Source organism: Nicotiana tomentosiformis, chromosome 10 (assembly GCF_000390325.3).
Source record: "Nicotiana tomentosiformis chromosome 10, ASM39032v3, whole genome shotgun sequence".
In the NCBI taxonomy this organism is placed as follows: domain Eukaryota; kingdom Viridiplantae; phylum Streptophyta; class Magnoliopsida; order Solanales; family Solanaceae; genus Nicotiana; species Nicotiana tomentosiformis.
This window is the reverse complement of record NC_090821.1, coordinates 1002940-1018721: the sequence shown is the minus strand read 5'-3', so window position 1 is coordinate 1018721 and position 15782 is coordinate 1002940. Positions and strand designations below refer to the sequence as shown.

Below are 15782 nucleotides of genomic sequence, written 5' to 3'. Positions count from 1 at the left end.
CCAAATTTAACCAATATTAATCAAGAACGGTATCATATCTATCTAATTGGTACAAAAAGCTACATATTATTGTAAATCGTTTAATCTGATAGTGTAAAAATTAAGTACAGGAATTAAAGTACCTGGAGCAGTCAGTAGAGGGACTGATCTTGTAGGGAATGTTAACGCCACAAGCACTAGGAAGTCCAGCGGCTTTGCCCATATTAATACCCTTAATAGCATAAGCAGCTGATTTCAGGCAAGTGCATGCAGTCTTGCGGTCAGCTGGGGTCTGGGCAGCACCCAACACACCTTTAACGCCGCCACAACACCTCCCTAGAGGGCCGCGACTCTGCAGATAAGGGAGGCAAAGAGCCAGGCCAGACTGAGAATCTTGTGGTATTTATAGAGAGAAAATTGGACATAAATTAATGGCCGGCGAATGGAAGATAGAGAGAATTAGTTGGCAGTTTAATTATATTCGACTGAGGTGCATAATTAGGGAGGTGCCGCTGCCTATAAAGTCAGGTTTAGTTCTTACGTGTTTGACTTTTACGCTACGATTTAGGCATTCTGAAAATCGACAAACATAAAAGACCATGGTCCCAATCCCAGCACTCCTCTATTTTAAGTAAATAAAAATTACTCTGCATTTACATTAGTAGGTTACTTTTATTTGTTTATAACAAATAATTTATTTTATTTTTAAAATTATAAATCTCATTTATTATGAATAGTTAATAAATATCTTTTGAATAACATGAGAGTATAACAATACTTAACACTTAGGTATATATAAGTTAAAATCTTTTGTTTTTTCTTTAATAAATTTTTGGTAACCTACTTTCCAAGTAACAAGAGAGTATTATCTTTCAAGGAGCAACTTTTTACTATAATAAAGCATAAAAGGTCTCAAAGATTCAAAAGATGTAATAACATTATTTTGCAATATTCGAACTAGGAGAAGCAGAAATCCAAGTAACTCTAGCGACAATGAGAACTTGGCTAAACTACGCGTCAATACGTTCCAAAATTTAGGGATAAATATAACATTTACATCTTCAAATGAACTCATCATCTTCTGGGTATCTTCACAAATAACCTCTATCTCTCGTGAGACTATATCATTCTTTTTCGTATCATATTCACCATATTGTTTTGCCTCTGACAAGATATTTTTTTTCTTTCTAAAGAATGTTTCACAATTAGATGTGGAAAATACATGAACCAATTTCAAATTAATGCAAACAATTCATCTTTGTTTGTTTGCCATGATAATAACCCCATTCTTTTTCTTCTGCAATGTTCTGAGGCACTGACTGCCCATATCAACCTTGTACGTTCCTGAACTCTTATGCATCGAATACATCCCAATTCCAGTCTCACTTGAATATATCAAAACATCTGCTTTTGACAATAGTTCACCGACCATATCTGCATGCATGAGTTTTGATCTACACTGTGTTTGGACATTTCTTGAGCGAGGTCTATCGGAAACGGCTTTTATACTAATTAGGGGTAAGGTTTGCGTACACATTACCCTCCTCACATCTCACTTGTAGGATTTTACTAGGTATGTTATTATTGTTGTTGTTGTAATGTGATTGGACATTCTGGAAATGAAATTAAACTTTTATTAGTACTACAAATTTTTCTTTTCGATGTCTAGTTCACATTAATTTTTAAGTCCCTTCTTGCTTTCTCTCCAACAAAGGAAGGAATAGGAATTTATTTGCTTTTATGGTACTGTAATTCCACTTTATTGTCTTCTAGTTTTGAACAATATAATGTCTTTTCCTAGTTTCTGGAGACGTTGTAATTGATCTACTTATGGATTAAGTACACTTGAGATGAAAACATTTTATCTCATAAAGTTATGTAAAACTCTTTCGTATCATAGTCTAGACATTTTTTTCTCTAATGAGACTTATAAAATCACCAGAAATATGAGCTTCATATATATATATATATATATATATATATATATATATATATATATATATATATATATATATATATATATGTCTAAGTGCATGCAGTCGCGAAGTTAGGAATTTCGATACCGACAATAATTTTTTTTTCATTTTACATGTCTTACGGAAAAATTAAGGTACCAAACAGAAAAAACGAGTTTAAACAAATAAAACAGTACAAAACTATTAAATATCATACTCCTATTACGTAACAGTTGTAAATTTATATACTCTGCCTCAAAAGAATGTACAAATCATTATTAAATAGCGGATTAACTTTTTCCTTTTTTTTCCCAATTACATATCCAAAACTATTTTAGTGATATTTCGTATCCTTGCCAAGTAAAGAGTGAATACTAAATCCAATTTTGACTCTGTTATCATCAGAAGTTATTTCTACAGACTAAAACTTTTTAGAACTCAATTTGTTTACGATATTATGTACTGCTGGTGAGCTAACTAATTAGGGACGACCGTATATCGAGAATTTCCCCTCTACAAAAATTAACCTGATCGGTATATATAATTAAACTTTTTATCAATTTCCATTGTTATTATCCTATTTCTTAAAACTACCAACTAAAGTTCATTGTAAGAACTTAATATTTAACTTGGCTGATTGAGCGAATAAATTTAGGCCATCAATGAATAAAAATTAAGTAAAAAGAAAAAAATTCATAAAAACAGAGAGAACAGGGAGGAGGAATTAAATACGCGCGGAAGAGACAATAACTAAATAAGATAGATGTTCTATATATAAAGATTGGATTATAATACAACCAACCACCAAAGTTTCATTACAAGACTCGATTATTAATACTTGGAAAGACAGAGAAAAAAGAAAGAGATAACAGACACAAAATAAAAATGGATCCAAAAGCATGATCAAATTACTCGATATCCATCTTATTATATTCGGCTCCTGATCATGATTGCACTACTGCCAAAGAGTGCGGTGAAAATCTGATCTTTCATCAACCTTACTGGACCCTGCATTGCCAAATTAAACCAGCAAATTAACTATTTACTCGACATGTGCAATTATCTTCTTACATATAAGCCAATTATATCCAGAAAAAATATATAGCGAGTATTACATATATATATAGAATTCCTTATTTACTAACATTGGTGTAACACCATTTTTTTTACTTTGACAAACTGACACCATGCGAGGCACATCCTTTTGTAACATGTGAACCGATCATAAATATTGTTTTAAGTGTCCCACACTACTTGCTTAAATCAATGGAGTGTTGTCTTGCTATCTAGTTTTATATAATTCTGATAGTTTCATATTAACAAATTTTAGGGTTGAATTAGGCCTATAAGGTACATTTTATCATCAGAGACAGCCCCATACCATTCTTATTTTATTAATTGTCAGTCCACTTGTTCTATTTTGCATTCAACACATGTACTTTTAGGGGCGGAGTTAGAAGATGATATACGGGATCAGTCGAACCTAATAACTTTATTTTAAGATCCTGTATTTGTATTAAAAAGTTCACAAAATATATACAAGAGTTAAAATTTGGAATCCAATTACTAATGCCGAATATTGCTATCCTAGAATTTAAAAATACCCATAAAATCTGTGTCAGGTAGTCCTAGACGAATGAGGGTGTTAAGTGTCCCCACTGATTGATGGAAAGAATTATAGTTTCCTTATATAGTCAAGTGAGTACTGCTTACAACAGTAAGATTAATGAACATGTCGGTAGTGCAAGGATAGCAAGAACTTAAAAGTAAAGAAGGTAAATAACGTACTTGGAACAGTCAGTGGAGGGGCTTATCTTGTAAGGGATGTTAACACCACAAGCACTAGGGAGTCCAGCGGCTTTGCCCATATCAATGCCCTTAATAGCATTAGCAGCCGATTTTAGGCAAGTGCATGCAGTCTTACGGTCAGCTGGGGACCGGGCAGCAACCAACAGACCTTTAACTCCGCCGCAGCAGCTCCCCAGCGGGCCACGGCCCTGCAGATAAGGGAGTCAAGGTGCCAAGCCAGATTGAACCTGGCCGCAGCTCAGTGCCTCTGCATGGGGTGCAACCACCACCAAGTGCCACAAAGCAAGCAATCTTGCCAACCATATCCATTCTTTGAAAAAAAAGTTATGGGAACAACAGAAACTAGAGAGTAGTTGGATGAAGTAGGGGAAGTACTACAAATGTTTTTGCCTTGAGTGTCGTGTATAAAAAGCTAGTGAGACATTAGGTTTTTATAGAGAGAAAAGTAGACATAAATTAATGGTCGGCCAAATGGAGGAGTAAGAGAATTAGTTGGCAGTTGGGTTAAATTCAATGTTGATTTTTTGGCTATTTTTTTATGGTCCATAAACAAAAGTAGTATATACTTTGAAGGAGTGCCTAACCATGTGCAACAAGAGATAGTACAACAACTTAGTTTCTCTGATCGCACCGTGCATTTTAAGTACCTTGGAGTGCCATTAAGCTCCAAAAGGCTGGTTGTAGCACAGTGCCAACCATTGATTGATAAAATGCTTGGAAGAATAACCAATTGGACTGTAAAGTTTCTATCATATGCAGGGTGGTTGCAACTGATTAAAAGTGTACTAATAGCAATTCAGTCTTACTGTTTCAGATTTTCCTGCTGCCTAAGAAGGTCATCAACAAAGTTGAAGCAGTATGCAGAACCTTCCTCTCGACAGGAAATACAGAAGCTAAGAAAAAGGCCTTGGTGGCATGGAATCAATTGTGTTTACCTAAGACAACTGGTGGACTAAATATCACTAATGTGCAAGTATGGAATAGAGCTGCGATCCTGAAACATTACTGGAACTTGTCTCAAAACAAGGACAAGTTATGGATTAAGTGGGTGCACAATTATTATGTGAAAAGCATGGATATAAGCAATGAGGATGCCAAGAATGTCTCGTGGACTATTCGAAAGATTATTAATGTGAAGAAATATCTTGAGAAGGCAACCTAGAAGATTGAAGATGTTGTGGTAGATGGAGTACTCTATAAGGAGAATGTATAGCATGCTTAGGGGGAACTTCCCTAAAGTGAGCTGGAAGAAGTTGATATGTAACATCCAAGCAAGCCCAAAATGGATATTTATATTGTTCCTAGCGATACATGAGAGGCTATACACCAAAGATAAGCTAATAAAATGGGGTATGAGGAATGACGCCTAACCTGTCGTGATGACGCCTAACGTGGTATTAGACAAGCCGATTTCTCACAAATATTTCCAACACTTTTAACAAGAATGAATTTAAAGCAGTTTTAATAGTAAAAGTTCTCATAACCGGGATACAAAACCCAAAACATAATGCGGGATTTCCAACTATCGGGGTGTCACAAAGTACATGGGCATCTATACTTCACAAGTCTAGAAAACATGATCAATAATAGTCTGAGACCAAATACAATAATCAAGAAGATAAGAAAAGAGAGACAAGGTCTGCGAAACACCGGCAATTACCTCAAAATCTCCGAATAATCAACTGTACGAAGAAATCAACACCCACTGTGTCCGAAAATACCTGGATCTGCACATAAAGTGCAGGGTGTAGTATGAGTACAACCAACTCAGCAAGTAACAACACTAAATAAAGAACTGAAAGTAGTGACGAGCTTCACAGCTGAGTCCAATTACAGTAATTTCCAATATAATAAGGTAGGCATGCTTTCAAGTTCAACAATTAAGGCCAAAACAGTAATTTCATGTCAAGTTTAACTGAAACATAAGATAATATCTCTTAGAAATTTCCAAAACAGTGATATATGACAGTTGAAGTTAACCAATAATGAAATCAAATGCATCCTTTCAGGACCACATTCACTCAGCCATTCCATTCACTTAGCACTCAACACTCAACACTCACATTCAGTAGGTACCTGCGCTCACTGGGGGTGTGTACAGACTCCGGAGGAGCTCCTTCAGCCCAAGCGCTATAATCCGCACGGACAACTCGCGTGTTATATTATCAATATCTGGATCCGTACGGACAACTCACGTGTTGCACGGACAACTCGCGTGTTATAGTTTCAATATATGGATCCGCACGGATAACTCACATGCTATAGTATAATATCTGGATCCGCACGAACAACTCACGTGCTGCACAGACAACTCACGTGCTATAGTATCAATATCTCACAATCAGGCCCTCGGCCTCACTCAGTCATAAATCTCTCCAGTCTCTCGGGATCTCAATAATCATGAAATCAGCCCAAACAATAATGATATGATGCATTAATAATGAACAATAGAGACTAAGATAAAATAAACAAGTAAACTATGACTGAGTAAAAAATAATAATTTAGCAGATAATTCAACATGTACACGTCCTATGTGGGTCCCTACAGTGCCAACATATAATCTAAACATGATTTGTGGTTCAATTTCTCTACTACATGGAGAATGTACAGATAACAACAGATTATTCAACTACACAGTTCCATGGAATTTGACCAAGTAATAATTTCTACGGTGCACGACCACACGCCCGTCACTTAGCGTGTGCGTCACCTAAAAACCTATCACATAACACAAAATCCGGGGTTTCATATGCTCAGAACTAGATTTAGAACTATTACTTACCTCAAATTATGTAATTCTTTATTTTGCTATGCCTTTGCCTCGCAAATCGGCCTCCGAACGCCTCAAATCTAGTCACAATTAACTCGATTCAATCAATTCAAATTATAGGAATTAATTCCATATGAAAATACAAAAGTATCCAACAAAATCCAAAATTACACTCAAAAATCGCTTGTGGGGCCCACATCTCGGAACCCGACAAAAGTTACAAAATATGAATGCACATCCAACCACGAGTCCAACCATACAAGTTTTACCAAATTCCGACATCAACTCGACCCTCAAATCCTCAATTAAAGTCTTTGAAGATTTCTACCATTTTCAACCCAATCTTTACCCATTTGAACTCAACAATCTTTCCACAAACCTTATTGGTACGTGTTTGTATAAATAATACACTCACACCCAAGAATCATACTCTCAATCACCCATCTTTACCCAAACTCAAAATTGAAAATTAGGGTTAGAACCTTACCTCTTCGATGAAGATCTTGTGATATTTCTTGTTGGATTTCAAAGCTTGAACAAGATCTTGATGAACAAAGCACTTGGGCTTCTTCCTTTCTCTAGAACACTCTCACTTCTCTCTAAAATATCAGATTTTTGCCTTCAAAATATGCCCCAAAGGCTATTTATCAAAATGGGGTTGGATCATAAAAACTAAAAAATGAAGCTCCGGAACAGGATCTACGGTCGCATATGCGACCGCATAATGCATCTGCGGCCCGCGAAATGGGCCGCGAAATGGACCCTGAGAATCGGGCATATTCTGCCCGAGTATGCGACCATTCTACAGTCCGCATACTGATTCTGCAGTCACAGAATGGACCCCAAAAAACTTCTGTGGCCGCATAATGGCCCAAATGTTTCTCGAGTTTCGCTTCGTTTTGCAGTAAATACGCGGTCCACATAACGTTTCTGCGGTCGCAAAACAGACCGCATAATGTCCTTCTTCTGCCAAAAAAATTCCTCAACACTTAAGTGCATTCTTCATTCAAGCAAGCTCGCCGCGAGAAATTTCTACAACCTTTGTACTAATTAATCTATCTCGGCACTACAAAACCTTAATTTCCTTAGCAAATATTTTTCTGGGGTCATTACACATAAGTCAACATCCGGTCAACATTTTCAACTTAAGTTCTAAACCTTGGAAATAAGTGTTCCAAATCATTCCAAAACCTCACCGGACCCGAACCAATCACCCCAACGAGTCATATAAAAATTGTAAAGCACAATTTGAGCAGTAAATGGGGAGATGGGGTTGTAATACTCTAAACGACCGATCGGGTCGTTACATTCTCCCCCTCTTAATCAAACGTTCATCCTTAAACGGGTTTAGAGTCATACCTGGAGCCTCAAATAGGTGTGGATATTTTCTCCGCATCTCCCGCTTAATCTCCCAGGTAGCTTCTCCGACTGGCTGGTCTCTCCACTATACTTTCACTGAAGCTATGTTCTTTGATCTTAATTTCCGAACCTGTCGATCTAAAATATCCACTGGCTCCACATCATAAGTCAAGTTACCATCCAATTGAGCTGTACTGAAATCCAAAATATGGGACGGATCTCTGACATATATACGGAGCATGGATACAAGAAACATCGGATGAACACTCGATAAACTAGGCGGTAATGCAAGTTCATAAGCCACCTCTCCAATATTATTAAGTATTTAAAAAGGTCCAATATACATAGGACTCAACTTGCCCTTTTTTCAAATCTCATAACACCCTTCATAAGCGAAATTCTGAGTAGTACCTTCTCTCCTACTATGTAAGCAACATCACGAACCTTCCGGTCATCATAACTCTTTTGTCTAGATTGCGCCGTGCGAATTCGATACTGAATCAATTTAACTTTTTTCAAAGCATCCTGAACTAAGTCAGTACCCAATAGCCTAGTCTCACCCGGCTCAAACCAACCCACCGGAGACCGACACTGTCTCCCATATAAATCCTCATAGGGGGCCATCTGAATGCTCGATTGGTAGCTGTTATTGTAAGCAAACTCCACGAGTGCCAGAAACGGATGCCAAGAACCCCAAAATCAATGACACAAGCGCGTAACATATCCTCAAATATCTGAATAGTGCGCTCGGATTGTCCGTCCATCTGAGGGTGAAATGTTGTACTCAACTGAACCTGTGTACCTAATTCTCACTGCACTGCTCTCCAAAACTGTGATGTAAACTGCGTGCCCCGATCTAAAATGATGGACACTGGCACACCGTGTAGGCGAACAATCTTGCGGATATAAATCTCAGCCAACCACTCCGAAGAATAAGTAGTACTAACTTGAATAAAATACACGGACTTGGTCAATCGATCTATAATTACCCAAACATAATCAAACTTTCTCAAAGTCTGTGGGAGCCCAACTACGAAGTCCATGGTAATACGCTCCCACTTCCACTCCGGAATTTCAAGTCCCTGAAGCAATCCACCCGGTCTCTGATGATCGTACTTCATCTATTGACAATTTAAACACCTAGCTACAAACCCAACTATATCTTTCTTCATTCGCCTCCACCAATAGTGCTGCCTCAAATCGTGATACATTTTCACGGCACCTGGATAAATGGAGTACCGCGAACTGTGAGCCTCCTGGAGAATCAACTCACGAAAACCATCTATATTAGGCACACATAGCCTGCCCTGCATCCGTAATACACTGTCATCCCCAATAGTGATTTCCTTGGTATCACCGTACTGAACCATGTCCTTAAGGACAAGTAGGTGGAGGTCATCATACTGACGTTCTGTGATACGATCATAAAGAGAAGACTGAGAATCCACACAAGCCAAAACTCGGCTTAGCTCGGAAATATCCAACCTGACAAACTGATTGGCCAAGGCCTGAACATCCAAGGCTAAAGGCCTCTCTACTACTGGTAAGTATGCTAAACTGACCAAACTCTCTACCTTACGACTCAAGGCATCGGCCACCACATTGGCCTTTTTGGGATGATAGAGAATGGTGATATCATAATCCTTAAGAAACTCCAAACACCTACGATACCGCAAATTAATATCCTTCTATTTAAATAGATATTGTAGACTCTGGTGATCGGTATAAACCTCACAATGGATACCGTACAAATAATGCCGCCAAATCTTCAAGGAATGAACAATAGCTGCTAACTCATGGTCGTGGACCGGATAATTCTTCTCATGTAACTTTAACTGTCTGGACGCATAGGCAATCACCCTACTGTCTTGTATCAACACTGTGTCGAGACCACTACGCGACACATCACAATACACAGTATAAGACCCTGAACATGTAGGCAATACCAATACTGGGGCTGTAGTCAAAGCTATCTTGAGCTTCTGAAAGATCTCTTCACATTCATCTGACCACCTGAACGTAGCACCTTTATGGGTCAATTTAGTCATAGGCGATGCAATAGACGAGAAACCCTCCACAAAGCTACGATAATAACCGGCCAAGCCGAGAAAACTTCAAATCTCAGAAGCTGAAGATGGCCTGGGCCAACTCTAAACTGCCTCTATCTTTTTCAGATCTACCTTAATTCCTTCACTAGACACTATGTGTCCTAAGAATGCCACCGAACTAAGCCAGAACTCACACTTAGTGAATTTGGCATACAATCTCTCCTCTCTTAGCCTCTGTAATATAATACCCAAGTGTTGTGCATGATCCTCCTGGCTACGTGAGTGCACCGGGATATCATCAATAAATACTATGATGAATAAATCAAGATATGGCTGAAATACACTATTCATCAAGTGCATAAATATTGATGGGGTGTTTGTCAGCCCAAAATACATCACGAGAAAGTCATAGTGACCATAACGAGTCCTGAATGCCGTCTTTAGAATATCTAAATCCCGAATTTTCAACTGGTGATACCCGGATCTCAAATCAATTTTGGAGAATAACTTCGCTCCCTGTAGCTGGTCAAATAAATCATCAATACACGGCAAAAGATACTTATTCTTGATTGTAACTTTGTTCAGTTGCCTGTAATCGATGCACATCTGCATAGTACCATCTTTTTTTTTCACAAATAGAACCGATGCACTCCAAGGCGACACACTAGGCCTAATAAACCCCTTATCAAGAATTTCATGAAGTTGCTCTTTCAATTCTTTCAACTCAGCTGGTGCCATACGATATGGAGGAATAGAAATGGGCTGAGTGCCTGGCACCAAGTCAATACCGAAACTAATATCCCTGTCGGGTAGCATACCCGACAGGTCTGCAGGAAATATATCTGGAAAGTCTCGCACTACCGGTACAATATCAATAGTAGGAGTGTCTGCATCAATATCTCTCACAAAGCCGAAATATGACAAACACCATTCTCAACCATACGTTGGGCCTTCAAATAAGAGATTACTCGATTGGGAACATAATCTGGAGAACCTCTCCACTGGACCTTTGGCAAACCCAGCATCGCCAACGTCATAGTTTTTACGTGACAATCCAGAATATCATGACATGGATACAACTAATCCATACCCAAGATTACATCTAAATCAACCATACTAAGCAATAAGAGATCAAATATAGTCTCCAGTCCCCCAATAGTTACCATACAGGACTGATACACACGGTCCACAATAATAGTATCGTCCACCGGCGTAGATACACTAACAAGTGAAACTAAGGACTCACGGGGCATATCCTGATAATGAGTAAAGTACGATGATACTTATGAATAAGTATAACCAGGGTCAAATAATATAGAAGCCTCATTGTGGAACACTAAGACAATACATGTGACCACTGCATTTGAGGCAACGACATCTGGCCTGGCAGGAAAAGCATATAATCGGGCCTCACCGCCACCTGATATGCCTCTCAATCTAAGGCGACCCCTAGCTAACTGAGGCCCACCCTGAGCTAGTTGAGGTGGTGGTGTAACTGCTGGTGCTAGTGGCGTCGGCCGAGAAATTTGTTGTGGAGCCCCACTCAATAGCCTAGGACAATCTCTCTTGAAATGACCCAATTCTCTGCACTCGAAACAACCCCTCCTCTGACGGAACTGTTGCTCGTGATAACCCGAGGAATTACCTGTAGAAGTATGAGAGGACGAGGCATGATAAGAAATCTGCGCTGGTAGTGCACTGAATGAAGACTGGCCTGAGTGAGCACTGTAAGAACTGGGGCTAGCTGATGCACCATAATGAGCTGGACGAGTCGTCTGAGCAGGCCCTTTAAGGACGACCCCTACTGTGGTAGGACTGCCACCCAGAAGGTACCCCACCAAAACTTCCCGAACCTCGAGGCTACGAACCACCTCTATCTGTCGAGCAATGTCAACCACCTCGTCAAAAGTGGCACCAAATACCCTCTCCCTAGTAATAAGCAACTGTGGCTAATACGTGATGCCATCAACTAACCTCCTAATCCTCTCCCTATCAGTGGGAACCAACCAAACTACATGACGAGCCAACTCAAAAAACCTCATCTCGTACTGAGTCATAGACATGCCATCTTGCCGAAACTGCTCAAACTGTCTGCGCAACTCCTCCCTATGAGATTGCGGCACGAACTTCTCCAAAAAGAGAATAGAGAACACCTGCCATGTAAGTGGTATTGATCGACCGGCCTGCGCCTATTATAAGCCTCCTACCATTTGAAGGCAGCCCCAGAAAACTGAAAAATAGTGAACGAGACCCCACTGGTCTCCAGAATACCCGTCGTCCGAAGCATCTGCTGGCAATTATCCAAAAAACCATGAGCATCTTCTGACTCAGCACCGCTAAATGATGGAGGTCGAAGCCTCCCAAATCTATCAAGTCTCCTCTGCTCATCATCCTCCATAACGGGGACTACCGGGGCATGAGCAGCTGCAACCGGCTGGGCTGGTAGTGCTCCCGGTATCTGAAGTCCCTACACTACCTACTCTAGAGTACGGGTAACATGAGTATGAGTACCTCCCCCGGCCTGAGAAATGGCTGGTGTGGCCTGAGCCGAAACCACCTAAGCAAGGCCAGTGCAAACTGTCAATATCGGGCCAAAGCCTCCTGAAGGCCTGGAATCACTAAAGGCACAACTGGTGCATGAGCTGGTCCTGCCGGCTCAACTATATCTGGAATCTGCTCCTGAGCTGGAGCAGTTGGTGGTGCTACAGGTGCTTCTCCAACTGTTGTACGAGCTACACCTCGATCTCTACCTCGGCTCCGGCCTCTCGCTGCCCTAACTGGTGGCTGACGATCCGATCCGATAGTAATTATCCTCACCATCTGCGAGAGAATAGAATAACAGAAATTTAGTTTCTGGAATCAACAAATTCACATGAAAGAATACAAGAAAGTGAAATTTTCTTAAGGGTTCGGGAGCCTCTTGAAGACTCTACTAAACCTGCTCATGACTCATGAGACCTATGTAACCTTGGTTCTGATACCAACTTGTCACGACCCAAAATCCGAACCTATTGTGATGGCACCTAACGTGGTACTAGGCAAGCTGATTTTTCACAAATATTTCCAACACTTTTAACAAGAATGAATTTAAACGAGTTTTAATAGTAAAAGTTCTCATAACTGGGATAGAAAACCCAAAACATAATACGGAATTCCCAACTATTGGGGTGTCACAGAATACATGAGCATCTATACTCCACAAGTCTGGAAAACACGGTCTATAATAGTCTGAAACCAAGATACCAAGTTTGTCACGCCCCGAACTCGGGGAGCGCGACCGGCGCTCAACCGAGTGAACCCGTCCGAGCAAGCCTATTAGATTTTTTACTACCCAAACTCATCCATAAATAAAGAGAACACATATTTTCATTAATTAGATAATAAGGTGATCATGTCTGTAATACCAATTTCTTACCATTAGTTACATCATTTTAGAGTCTCAAATTTCACACACATTTTCATGGTCTAAAGTGGAACAAGTAATTCAAACACAACATAACATTGTTTGATTTCCCCAGCACCAATATACTACCCACACTATGTCTACAGAGCCTCTAATAGATACAGAAGAGTATTATGATAATGACGGCAACAAGGTCCCGGCTATACCTCAAACACCATACACAAAGAACAAAAGATACATGACCCCGAAATGAAGTGGGGCTCGCCAAGTCTGTTGGGAAGAGGGTGTACTGCTATCACTGATCAGTGTCTCCTGCTGTAGAACCACCTACATCCATTGAAGATGTAGCGCCCCAAAAAAAAAGAGACGTTAGAACATATGAAATAGTACTAGTATAAATGACAAATCACCCTCTCAATAGAATGATAAATAATACGAGCAAGTACAATCATAATATCAGTGGAAGTCTCAAACAACATCAAACCTCAAATTAGGATCAAGACAATGTTCAAATAAGTTTCCATATTTTAAGTTGAGAGGTCTTTAGTACCAATATGCTACCGTTCACGATACCAACATTCACAATACCAATACTACCGTACTTTTAGCACAGAGTCCGATCACGAACCGATTAGCTAGGCCATATCATTAGAGACATCAACCAAAATCATAATTTCCAGCACAATCACCACCATGTGTGCGGCATGGTGTCCGATCACGACCCGATTGGCTAGGCCTTCTCATTCGAGACATCATCCTTTTATACCGATCATCTCAATTCATACTTCTTTCATATATTTTCATTTCATTGGCATTAGTGGCCACAATTATAAAATCATTCTTGGCACATCGGCTGTATTTAGTATTTCATGCTCACCTTTTTCACTTTCAAGCATCATCATCATCATCAACAACAACAAGGTATTACAAATCAAGGTTTTTAATGCACATGTGAGCAATTAAGAGTTTTAGGCACATAGAGATTTTTCACAAAATTTGGCATAATAGCCTTCATTTGAACTTGACTTGAAGTCGCAACATTATTAATGCACATCCCATACTTTGAACACATTCCCACATGATAACACAACATGATAAAAGCATTTGGGACCACATATTGAACATACATCATTCAACACAAGCTTATTCAGAATAGCCAATTTTATAATGAACAACTCGGGACTTACATAAATCACATGAATATCGTGGGATTCAATTCTAAGAGAGGAGTTTAGCCAACATATCTAGGTTCGAGCCTTTTAATTTACTACAATTCCGAAAATCTTAGCCACTTCGATATATTTAGAGATATAGAAAAATTGAACACAAATTAGGAAGGAATTCATAATTCCATCTCACTTAAGCATTTTATCAAACACTAGGTATATAAATTACACTACAAGATTCTTCTACAAGATTTCCTTCATTCCATAACCCAATCTTTACTTATTTGAGCTCAACAATCTTTCCACAAACCTTATTGGTACAAGTTAATACTCATACACCCAAGAATCATACTTTTAATCACCCATCTTTTACCCCAAACTCGAAATTGAAAAATTGGGGGAAGGAATTCTCACCTCTTTGAAGCCCTAGCAAGATCCTTGTGAAATCTTCTAGCCTGGAACAAGAATTGATGAGCAAATGGCTACGTCTTCTCTTTCTCTCTCTAAGCTACTCTCACCTCTCTCTAAAAATATCAGATTTTTGCTCCAAAAGAGTCCCTTTACCTCAATATAACGAAATAGGATCGGGTCAAAAATTAAAATAATTGAAGCCCCGATGTAGATCTGCGGTCGCACATGCAACCGCATAACATGTCAGCGGTCCGTAAATCGACCCATAAATGTAGCTCCAAAACGGGGGTCATCTAGTTGGGTCTGCAGTGGTTATGCAGCACACAGACCTATTTTGTGGTCGCATAATGCACCGCAGACTTCCTCCAATATTGCCCTGCCTCTGATCCACTATGCGGTCCACAGAGTGATTATGTGACCACATAGTGGGCCGCAGAAACTTCTTCTTCTACTGAAAATGTTCCTTTACTCCCCAGCACATTGTTTAACCCAAAACATCCGAGCCGAGGCGAGCTTGCGAGAATTTATTCTCGAGCTTACGACCGCAAAAATTTCGTCTACAATCCTCAAACACGTAAGCCTAGTTCGGCACCACGAAACCTTAATTTCCTTTGTGAATATTTTACGGGGCCTTACACTCTCCCACACTTAGGATCATTCATCCTCGAATGAGGGTCAAAATCCATTATTAACATTCAATGTGACTTAACTGTTAATTCAAACACACCAACAATTTCAAAATTTGGCTAACTCTCTAAATTTTTCAAAAACAATTTCGCCGGAGTCTTCTTTGTAACTGGGCCTATCCACCTGTCAGATAATCCCAGAAACCAATCCTAACAACATATACATAATCCGATGACGCATTATAACAAAAAAAT

General features: G+C 39.4%; 1 protein-coding gene and 1 long non-coding RNA gene across 2 annotated transcripts; both read right to left on the bottom strand.

Annotated features, from left to right (window-relative positions):
* Window positions 1-2672: 2672 nt before the first annotated feature.
* On the bottom strand, window positions 2673-4135 carry LOC108947919 (uncharacterized). Its single transcript, XR_011411771.1, has 2 exons — window positions 3723-4135; window positions 2673-2942 (listed from the first exon to the last, which is right to left on the bottom strand). It is a non-coding gene; the product is annotated as an uncharacterized lncRNA (long non-coding RNA).
* A 7069-nt stretch (window positions 4136-11204) lies between these two features.
* Window positions 11205-11963, bottom strand: LOC138900604 (uncharacterized). The gene is made up of 2 exons (XM_070187708.1): window positions 11896-11963; window positions 11205-11850 (listed from the first exon to the last, which is right to left on the bottom strand). The coding sequence occupies exons 1-2, from the start codon at window positions 11961-11963 to the stop codon at window positions 11205-11207; spliced, it is 714 nt and encodes a 237-aa protein (XP_070043809.1).
* Between the last annotated feature and the right edge of the window lie 3819 nt (window positions 11964-15782).

What these genes read in the sequence shown, in the direction of transcription:
- LOC138900604 (XM_070187708.1), bottom strand. Translation starts at nt 11,963, where the DNA reads ATGAGGTTTTTTGAGTTGGCTCGTCATGTAGTTTGGTTGGTTCCCACT. An exon ending in GATAGGGAGAGGATTAGGAG is followed by an intron (nt 11,851 to 11,895) that starts GTTAGTTGATGG and finishes GCTTATTACTAG; the next exon opens with GGAGAGGGTATTTGGTGCCA.